Here is an 11,665-nt window from a genome sequence, read left to right on the forward strand (position 1 = left end):
GGGTATAGGGAAAAAGCAGGAATAATGTTTCTGATCTTACATGATCAGCCATGGTCATATTGCTGGCTCGAAGGGCCAAATGGCCTACTCCTGCACCTAATTTTCTGTTTCTACATTTCTATAATATATATATAAAATAGTACTATTATATATACACATATATATAATATATACATACATATATATATATATAATAGTAGTTATACATGGAGAGGAAATATATATAAATATATATATATATAGGGTGATTTCACTAAAGGTCACTGGAGCGTAGATCCGCACCCACGTGACCAAAATTCTCAAGTGGAGGACACTCGAGGGTTCGGTACATGTTAGTGGATGGGGAAAAAACGCATTTTCCCACCCGTTAAAAACATAGAAAACGGCGAGGTTGTGAGCTGCAATTTACTGTGCCAGTCGGGGTGACCGTGAGGCACAGCTACCTAGATTTACAGGGGGAAAAAAAGATAGCAAGTAAGGTAAATTCAAGAGGGAACTGAAGGTGCCAAAGCGGCGGAAATGAACAGCCGACATTTGCCGTGGATATTTACAGGTCTAAAATATCGGGAATTATCGCGTTTGCTCGCTGAATTGATCAAAAGTAAGTTAATAATGCCTTACTTTTGATAAATTCAGCGAGCAAACGCGATAATTCCCGATATTTTGGACCTGTAAATATCCACGGCAAATGTCGGCTGTTCATTTCCGCCGCTTTGGCACCTTCAGTTCCCTCTTGAATTTACCTTACTTGCTATCTTTTTTTTCCCCTGTAAATCTAGGTAGCTGTGCCTCACGGTCACCCCGACTGGCACAGTAAATTGCAGCTCACAACCTCGCCGTTTTCTATGTTTTTAACGGGTGGGAAAATGCGTTTTTTCCCATCCACTAACATGTACCGAACCCTCGAGTGTCCTCCACTTGAGAATTTTGGTCACGTGGGTGCGGATCTACGCTCCAGTGACCTTTAGTGAAATCACCCTATATATATTTCCTCTCTTCAGAATTTAGCTAGATGGAGCTTATCCTACATTTTAATCTACAATTGTTGTAAGCAATGTAAATAAGTTATTGTTTTTCATAAATAGAGGAACACTCTGATTCTACATGCCAATTGTAGTACATGATAATTGTAGATAAGGACAGTAAATGCTGTTGCATTTCAACAGTTAACAGGAACTCAGGAGACCTTGCACAAACCTCACTGAAAGGTAACATGCTGATGCCACAGGCAAGTGGGAAGGCAAATAAATGCCTTTACTGCAAGAGGATTTGAGTACAACGGTTGGGATATGATACTGCAATTATACAAGACCTTGGTAAGACCACACCTAGAGTATTGTCTACTGTTTAGCCTTGAAGGATGTTATTGCAATTGCTACGAGTGCAGCAAAGGTTCACCTGACTGGTTCCTTGGATGAAGGGCCTCTCATCTGAAAAGGGTTCAAATAAGCCAGGCTTCTATTCTCCAGAATTTAGAAGAATGAAAGATAAATTCATTGGAACATACAATATTCTCAGGCGACTTACCTTGGTAAATCTGGGACAGTTGTTTATCTGTCCAGGGAGCTTAGAACTGGGAGCCAGAGTGTCAATGTAAGGGGCAGACCACTTAGTCTGAACTGAGGCGACATAGTCACTCAGGAGGTGAATAATCTTTGGAATTCTCTACCCAAGAGAACTGGTCATTAATTGCTTTAAAATTAAAAAAAATAACAGATTTCTAAATATTAGAGGAATCAAGGAATTTAGGGATAAGAGAGGAAAATAGCATTGAGGTAGATCCGTCATGATCTGCCTAGACGACTGAGTAGGCTCAAGGGACTTAATAACTGAGAGCCACTCAGTTGAGACCAAATCATCTGCTTCAAGAGTTGTACGCCAACATGCAGAACTCCTGTGCTTTCCTCAAACTAGTGCTACGAGATCATTTACACCGAGGAGCAGATGGAGCCTCAATTTAACACCCCATATTGAAGTAAGCAACACAAACAATGACACCTCAGTAAATAGACACAAATTGCTGGAGTAATTACTGTTTCTTCCTACTCATACATGGACTTTCACAAAGCTTTTTACAAGATCCTGCAAGGTAGCCAAGTCCAGAAGGTTAAAGCACACGGGATCCAAGGAATGTTGCCAAACTGGATCCAAAATTAGCTTAGTGATAGCAGGTAGATGGTAGTCATGGAGCCTTGTTTTTCCCAAATTGGATGTATTTAACCAATGTGTACTGCAAGGATAGGCTCTTGGACCTTTGTTGTCTGTATACAAATCTCTTGGATAAGAAAGTAGACACAAAATGCTGGAGTGACTCTGCGGGACAGGCTGCATCTCTGGAGAGAAGGAATGGGTTCTTGGACAGTTTACTGGCGACACAAGAATTGGAGTCATAGATGGCAAAAAATGTTGTCCAAGAATACAGAAGGACACAGATCAGCTGGGAAATTGGGCAGAGAAATAGCAGATGGAATTTAATCCAGACAAGTGTAAAGTAATGCATTTCAGAACATCAACTACTAGCGGGACATAAAAAGTGCGAGTCTTGAGGTACACAAAGACCTTAAGGTCAATGAAAATAGTGACCCAGGTCAATAGGATAGCGCAGAAGGTATTTGGCATGTCTGTCTTCATAGGTCAAGGCATTTGGTGTAAGAATTGAGATGTCATGTGACAGCTGTACAAGACATCGTTAAGCCACTCTAGGAATATTGTATATAGTTTTGGTTGCTCACACTACAGGAAGGATGTGGTAGCATTACATAGAGTACAGAGGAAATCCACCAGACGTTTTCAGGAATTAAGGTTTTTAGTTACAAGAAATGATTGGATAGGCTGGATGTCTTCTCACTGGAGCGTAGGGTACCCAGGGCAAGGGAGTCTAAAATTAGAAGGCATAGGGTTTAAGCCGTGTGGCTGGTGGTTATATGGAAGAGCGGTCATAGGTGGTGGTAGTAATTGATAAAAATTACAATGTTTAAGGGGTATTTGGACAGGTATTGGGATAGGAAAGGAATAGAAAGATACTAGACTAAGTGGGACCCACCATGTTCACATGAAGGGCTGGTCCCCCAATGCAAAATTCCACCTCTCCACCAATTCCAATATTGGTGGCCAGTGGGGGGGGTGTGCTTTCTGGAGCACTAGTATGGGTGTTGTGGGCTGAAGGGACTGGTTTCCAGGGGGCTAGTAGGGGCCGAATGGATTATTGGGCTGACAGCTCACTCACACAAGCCTGGTGTGCTGGCAGCTCACTCACTCATGGCTAGTGGACTGGCAGTTGACTCACGGCTATTCCTTGAAATTCCATTTCAACCAGGATGCAAGGCCACCAAATTCAAGTGCAGTTTCTTACCACTTCAAGCAGGGTGCAAGGCCACCAAATTCCAGTGCAGTTTCTTACCACTTCAAGCAGGGTGCAAGGCCACCAAACTCAAGTGCAGTTTCATACCATTTCAAGCAGGGTGCAAGGCCACCAAACTCAAGTGCAGTTTCATACCATTTCAAGCAGAGTGCAAGGCCACCAAATTCAAGTGCAGTTTCAACCCCCTTCAAGCAGGGTGCAAGGCCACCAAATTCAAATGCAGTTTCGTACCATTTCAAGCCGGGTGCAAGACCACCAAAGACAGAGAATCGTGACCTCTCCCTCCCCCTTCGTGCAGAGACTAAGTCACGCCCACACGTCCGGGTTTTATAGTCCCTGCCCCTCCCATCGTAAGGGGCATGGCCTTCATGGCTAGATTGACAGGAGAGAGAATCTCAACATTTTTTAAACACTAATAACTCTTTTATTTTTCATCGATGGGAAAAATCCTCGGCACCTGATGAGCAGAAGGGGACTGAGTAAGATGGCTAAAAATCGCAGCCGTACGTGGTGGTGTTTTTTCTAAAATCAATATACAGCGCAAAGAGGAAATGGTCAAGATTAGACTTTTAATTATATAGATTTTCAAACCAACCACATTTTCATTTTCAAACCAACCACATTTTCATTTTCAATCTTCATTTTCAAACAACATTTTCATTTTCAAACAAACCACATTTTCATTTTCATTTTCAAACCACATTAAGGGCACTCACAGGTCAGTAAAACCACACTCACAGTTTAGTAGACATGTGTTCAGTGTTATTCACAGCTCAGACTGAGAGTCGTGACCTCTCCATCTTGCAGAGACCGAGGCAGGTCCACTCTTCTGGGATTTATAGTCCCTCCCCCTCCCACCGGAAGGGGCATGGCCTTTGTGGAGTGATTGACAGGAGAGAGAATCTCATCATTTTTTTACCATTAATAAGTCTTTTATCTTACATCGATGGGAAAAATCCTCTGCCCCTGACAGCTGGAGGGGGACTCTGAGTAAAATGTCCAAAAATCACAGCTGTAAGTGGTAGTGTTTTTTTAATAAAATCAATATACAGTGCAAACAGGAAGTTGTCAAATTTAGACTTTTAATTATATAGATGGACCTAATGCTGGCAAATGGGCGAGTGGGCAAAGAAATAAGCATGGCAGATGGAATACAGTATAGCAAAGTATGGAGTCATCATTTTGGTATTAGGAATAAAGGCGTAGACTATTTTCTAAATGGGAAGAGAATTAGGAAACCGGAAGTGTAAAGGAACTTGGGAGTGCTGGTGCTGGACAGGGTTCAGAGGAGGATTACAAGAATGATCCGAGGAATGAGTGGATTAACATACAATGCGTATTTGATGGCACAGGGCCTGTACTTGTTGGAGATCGGGATGAGGGGTGCCCTCATTGAAACTTACCGAATAGTGAAAGACCTGGATAGAATGGATGTGGAGAGGATGTTTCCACTCATGGGAGAGTCTAGGACCAGATGTCATAGCCTCAGAATAAAAGGAAGTACCTTTAGAAAGCAGATGAGAAGGAATTTCTTTAGTCAGAGGGTGGTGAATCTGTGGAATTCATTGCCACAGAAGAATGTGGAGGACAAGCCAATTGATAGTTTTAAGGCGGAAGTGACAGATTATTGATTAGTATGGGTGTCAGGGGTTATAAGGAGAAGGCAGGAGAGTGGGGTTGAGAGGCAAAGATAGATCAGCCATGATCGAATGGTGGAAAAGTCTTGATGGGCCTAATGGTCCAAATTCTGCTCCTGTTATTTATGAAATGGGATTGGCATTGATAGCAGTTATGGTCAGTATATTGGCCATGGGTGCTATAAAGTGCCAGGGTTGCACATTCAAACATTTGTGACATTCAATACAGGCTTTTACACTTTGATACACTTTCATAAATATTCAACTCATTGCCAAATAAAGCACAGTATAGATGGTAAGCACTCAAGAAACTAAATAAAACAAACCTGAGAAACCCTTAACAGGACAGACAACATCTTTTGAAACTCTGAGTTTGTTGAAAATTAATTTTAAAGATCAGTAACACCCAAAACTAAATGGCCAGCTGCTTTCATACACTTTTCTCGGCCTGTTGTGTATTTTCAGCATTTTCTATTTTTGTTACAGACTTCCTAGCTGCAAATGTTATTTTCACACTGGCAATCGTATTTGTTGTAGAATGGTGAGGAAAGTCAGGAAATAGATTTAAGAGCTCTGAAGTGCACTAAACTAGTTGGCTAGAGTTGCCAAGACATCCAAACACTTGGTACACTATCATAAACAATACCTCACACAAAAACAGCTATTCCACAACCACTCAATTCTGCCCTTACTGATTGATTTTCTATAACAGAATCATCAATCAAAATACATCTACCACAAATGAAAAGAATGATTTCAAAAACTGCCTTGGTTCATTTCAGTTAGCCAACTTAAAAAGGGATTTTAAATGAAAAATACAATATCAAGAGATTGTAACACAAATTAAATGGAAATTGCAAATGGACAAATTGCTGTTTGGCTAAACCAGTTTGTGTTGATGTTATCACATTCGTGACTTTTGTTGTTCTGTTCCCATTATGCCTTCACACCCTTTCCTCAGTTGCCTTTCCTGCATCCTTAAATATTGTTCTATTCTTCACTACGACCACTTGCCCAGTAAAATGCACTTTAACAGAAGGAAGTGCAAGTGCTAGTTTACAAGAAATGACAATGTGCTGAAATAACTGAGTGAGTCAGACTGCATCCCTGGAGAACATGGACAGGTGATGTTTCGGGTTGGGACCCTTCTTCAGACTCCCATTTACCTCAATAGTGTACTCAACACATGTGGGTAACAAGTGCCCATCTGCATGCTGTGCCATCATGATATGCACAAGTGGACACTCCATCATTCTTTATTGCCCATTTTATTATCACTTAACCTTCCTTAAATTACCTACAAACAAGCCCTAATCTCTACATATGAAGTTATCATTATTTTTGACGAACAGCCAATTAAAAAAAATACAATAAAGCCAACTATTCCTTCGTTTAGTACCAATACCAATGTAAGATTATCCATTTTCAAAGATGCATCCAATTCTCCTGAGTAAATTACAAAATGTGTTGCAAACAAAGCATTCGACATGATGATAACTCATTGCCTTAAAATATATATTTTGATCATTCTCTCAACCTTGTATGTCAGATTGTTATGTTTACTCATGGAGTTGAATCCTGGTTAAATAAGCATTAAAAAAAAGTGATTTTGATATACATATTCAATGGTCCCTGAAAGCAGCACAGTTTGATATGGTGGTTAAGAAGGCTAAGGGGATACCTTCCTTCATTAGTTACAGAATCAAGAATTCCAAGAATCTTCAGCCCAACTTATTCGGACAATAATAATATACACTCCACACGGTTCTGCATGGTAGGCTGCTCTGGGAGGTTAGATCGCATGGGATCCAAAGAGAGATAGCTGAATGGATTGAATATGGACTTCATGGAAGGAAGGATGGGAGAAGATTGGTTCTCGGACTGGAAGCCTGTGACTAGTGGTGTGTCCCAGGGTTCGGTGCAGGGCCCCTTTACAGTTGTCATCTATAATCAATGACTTGGATGAGAACGTACATGGCAAGATTAGTAAGTTTGCAGATGATACAAAAGTATCATATTGCAGATAGTGAAGATGGTTGTAGCAGAATCGTGATCGATTGGCCAGGTGGGCTAAGGAATGGTTGATGGAATGTGAGGTGTTGCGTTTTGGGAAGTCTAACATGGGCAGGACCTACAAAGTGAATGTTCGGCCTCTGGGAAGTGTTGCAGAGCAGAGGGATCTAGGAGTGCAGGTACATAGTTCCTTGAAGATGGAGTCGCAGGTAGATAGGGTAGTCAAAAAGGGTTTAGGCACATTGGCCTTCATCAGTCAGAGTATTGAGTATTGATATAGGGAGGTCATATTGCAGTTATTCAAGATGTTGGTGAGGCCACAAGTATTGTGTTCAGTTCTGGGCACCGTGCCATGTTATAGGAAAATGTTGTCAAGCTGGAAACGGTACAGAGAAGATTTACAATGATGTTGCCAGGACGAGGGTCTAAACTGTAGGGAGAGGTTGACTAGGCTGGGACTCTATTCCTTGGAGCGCAGAAGAATGAGGGGTGATCTTATAGTGTATAAAATCTTGAGAGGATTAGATTGGGTAGATGCACAGAGTCTCTTGCCTAGAGTAGGGGAATACAGAACCAGAGGACATAGGTTTATGGTGAAGGGGAAAAGATTTAATAGAAATCTGAGGGGTAACTCTTTCACATAAGGTGTGGAGGATGCATGGAATGAGCTGCCAGAGGAGTTAGTTGAGGCAAGGACTATCACAACTTTTAAGAAACAGTTAGACGGCTGCATAGATAGAACAGGTTTGGGGGGGGGGGGATATGGGCCAAATGCAGGCAGGTGGGACTAGTGTAGCTAGGACATGTTGACCAGGATAGGTAAGTTGGGCCAAAGGGCCTGTTTCCACACTGTAAGACTCTGTGACTATGACATACATCAGGCTGTTGTTCATGGACTACAGTTTGGCGTTCAACAAAATTATACCTCAAAACTGGTTATCAAGCTCACGGAACTGGATCTCTGTGCATCCCTCTACAACGGGATCCTTGACTTCCTCTTGAACAGACCACAAACTGTAGAAATTGGCAGCAACACTTCCTCCTTGTTAACCATCAGCACAAAAGCATCCCAAGGTTGTGTGCACAGCCCCCTGCTCTCCACACTATATATTCATATTCATGACTGTGTAGCCAGACACAGTTCCAACTCCTTCTTCAAGCTCGCCGACACCACTGACGTTGGACGAATTACAGATGACGATGAGTCACAGTGTAGGAGGGAGATCAATCAACTGACCAAATGGTGCCAGAACAACTACCTTGCTCTCAATGTCAGTAAAACCAAAGATCTGATTGTTGACTTTGGAAGAGGAAGGCCGAGGATCCACAAACTTGTCTTCATTGACAGGATGGTGGTGGAGCGTTAACAACTTCAAATTCAAGTTCCGGAGCATACATATCTCTGAAGATCTGTCCTGGACCCAGCATATTGAATGCAATCATAAAGAAACTTCATCAACATCTCTACTTCCTTAGAAGATTGAGGAGATTCAGTAGGTCAGTAGAGAGTGTATTGACTGGTTGCATCAGGGCCTGGTTCTGCATCTCGAACGCCCAAGAATGAACATGATTTAAAAAAAATAAACACTACCCAGTCTATCATGGCTCCCCACCTTTGAAGGGATCTCCCCACCATTGAAGGGATCTACACGAGTCACTGCTTCAAAAAGACAGCCAGCGTCTGTAGAGACCACACCACCCAAACCACACTCTCATTTCACGCCTGCTATTGGTAATAAGGCATAGGAGCCTGAAAACTGTAATATCCAGGTTCAGGAGCAGCTTCTTCCCTTCAATCAGTAGGCTATTTCTAGGCTAGTCCCATCTGCAGTATTTGACCCCAATTCCTCTTATCCATATATCTCTCCAAATGTATTTTAAATGTTATTATTGTACCAGCTTCAACCACTGCCTCTGGCAGCATGTTCCATATCTACACCATCCTTTCTGTGAAAAAGTTGTCCCTTATATATTTCACCTCTCACCTTAAACCTGTGCCCTCTAGGTCTTAATTCCTTAACCATGGGGACTGTGACACCTCTATAAGATCACCCCTCAATCTCCAATGTTCTGAGGAATAAAGTCTGAGTCTGCCCAACCTCTCCCTATAGATCTGGCCCTTATACCCTGGCAACATCCTCGTATATCTTCTCTGCACTCTCTCCAGCATAATGGCATTTTTTCTATAGCAGGGTGCCCAAAAGTGAACCCAATACTGCAGCCTCACCAACATTTATACAACAGCAACATAACATCCCAAATTTTATACTCAATGCCCTTGCTGATGAAGGCCAGGATGCAAAAGACTTTTTCACTATCCTGTCTGCCTGCAACGTCAGTTTCAGTATAGAACAGAAAATGGAAATGATGGAACAACTATATAAATAAGTCTGAAGAAGGGTCTCGACCCGAAACATCACCCATTCCTTCTCTCCAGAGATGCTGCCTGTCGCACTGAGTTACACCAGCATTTTGTGTCTACCACTGAAAAGACAAAGATGGCGTCGGAGGGGTTAGATTGTACAAAACACAAAATAAGTTGTTGGCCAGCTTTTTATGTCTATCTTCCATATAAATCATTAGTTAGGCCACAGCTGGAGTAGTGTATGCACTTCTGGTGGGGTATACAAAATTAAAAGGTGCATGAACTGCATAGAAAAATGCAGAGACGTCAATGGCTTGTAATTTCAATTTTAAATAAGCAAAGAAGATTTGGAGGAGATTTAGTGAAGATTTATTTTCGAACTTACTGCTTGAGAGGATGGCAGAGACAGGTACCATCGCAACATGTAAGGAAACATTAAGACAAGCACTTGAAATATCCTGCATATCCTCAGCTGCATGCTGAATATTAGAAAGTAGCATTAGTATAGCTATGCATTTGATAGTGGGCATGGATATGACGGCCTGTGGGCCCGTTTTTATACTGTAGTCTATGACCTTATTCATGGTCCACAGTATATTCCTCACAGTTCTTGATTATGACCTGATACTGTACCAGGACACATCCGAGGAATAATTTGAATAAGAGTAGTCAACATTTAACCAAGATAACAGAATAATAAAGATAACAACCATGAAAATATCTCTACTTTGTGTTAGTTCCAGATATATATGTCCTTCGGCGTACCGAGTCCACACAGACCATCGATCACCCATTCACACCAGTTCTATGTTTGAACCACTTTCTCATCCACTCCCAGCACATTAGGGACAATTTCACACAGTTAATTAATCTACAAACCCACACATCTTTGGAATGTGGGAGGAAAACCACAGTCACTGAGAGAATGTGCAAACTTCACAGACAGTACACGAGATGAGGATTGAACATGGGTCTCTGGCGCTGAGAGGGACCAGTTGTGCCACTGTGCTGCCCTACTCTCCAACATAAAGCTTGGCTGATATTACTATAGAAATCGCATTCATAAACCATCCAGGGGTGAAATGAAAACATAATAAAACAAATAGCAAGGATGGCAAAGATGATTTAAACCTTTACTTGTTTGCTTGAATTTACGGACTAGCAAATTATCAAAACACTAATTAACAAAACACTAATTCTCTGCAGGCATAAACATTGAGTTATATTTGGTGTACTGACAAATCATCCAGCATCAAGAATTTATCAATGAAAATACTGCATGTACAAAACCGGCTTCTGCCATAAATTACTCAAAGAAACCTGCTGCCACAGAAAGAGTCTTGTCTGCAACTTCAACCCTTCCCTGCTGAACACCGAGAGCCAGTGACCCATTCACACCCGCACTGCTGCGTGTGACCCAAATGGCAGAATAATCAATCCGAACCCATTACATCCACGCCAACCTCCGCCCTTCAACGCTGGTGATTCACTCGTCCCCAAAGCCCTCACTCACCTCCGGGGTGACCATTACGATCATCGCAGGGTCAGACACCGACGACCCAACCACTTCACTAACAGTGACATCCCGTAAATGGTCCCAACAAACACCTGCCCCCTTGCCCGCCCCCAGCACTTCAACTGCTTCTGCAGTAACTTTACACGTTTAACAATCTGACCCAGGCAGAGAGCCCCGTCACACAACCAACGGTGGGGCAGAGGCTGGCTGCGGGATCCGGACCGTGACTCCCTCACCTCACCAGACTGGGACCGACCGACCGACCGGTCACCCTCCCCTCACCGGGGCCCCGAGGCTCCTGCTCGCCAACCGCCGCCCCTCACCTGGAGCCCACAACCGAAGAACCGCGATCGTGTTCAGCCTGTCGGCGCTCACCTGCCCCTCAGGATCATCATCCCCTCAGGCCGCTCCGCTCTCGCTGCCGGCAACCCGGTGCCCCGCACTGCCACTGCGCCTGCGCTCCCGGTGCCCCGCACTGCCAGCGCGCCTGCGCTCCCGGTGCCCCGCCCGTATCCCGTACCTGCCACAAGGGCCACATCTAACTCCCTCTTAAATATAGCGCTCCCGGTGCCCCGCACTGCCAGCGCGCCTGCGCTCCCGGTGCCCCGCACTGCCACTGCGCCTGCGCTCCCGGTGCCCCGCACTGCCAGCGCGCCTGCGCTCCCGGTGCCCCGCACTGCCACTGCGCCTGCGCACCGCTCGCCCGTTGCCCCGCACAGACAGCAGCCTGGAGCACGACACCTGCAGCCAGGGCCTGGAGAGACAGGTACTTT

At 43.5% G+C, this 11,665-nt stretch overlaps 1 protein-coding gene across 2 annotated transcripts in view; it reads right to left on the reverse strand.

The window, feature by feature from the left end:
* Positions 1–11,354, reverse strand: part of tnk2b (tyrosine kinase, non-receptor, 2b) — a 227,609-nt gene extending 216,255 nt beyond the window's left edge. Inside the window, exon 1 of one of the 2 annotated variants that reach the window (XM_055645536.1) lies at positions 11,268–11,354. Coding sequence is in view for 1 of the 2 variants with exons in the window: in XM_055645534.1 (XP_055501509.1) it covers positions 10,890–10,913 (24 nt within the window). In the remaining variant the exon portion in view is untranslated. Of the gene's footprint in view, positions 1–10,889; positions 11,128–11,267 lie in introns of those variants that run through there. The other variant, XM_055645534.1, reaches the window with a different exon arrangement.
* Between the last annotated feature and the right edge of the window lie 311 nt (positions 11,355–11,665).

The sequence above is a fragment of the Leucoraja erinacea genome, chromosome 14 (assembly GCF_028641065.1).
Source record: "Leucoraja erinacea ecotype New England chromosome 14, Leri_hhj_1, whole genome shotgun sequence".
In the NCBI taxonomy this organism is placed as follows: Eukaryota; Metazoa; Chordata; class Chondrichthyes; order Rajiformes; family Rajidae; genus Leucoraja; species Leucoraja erinaceus.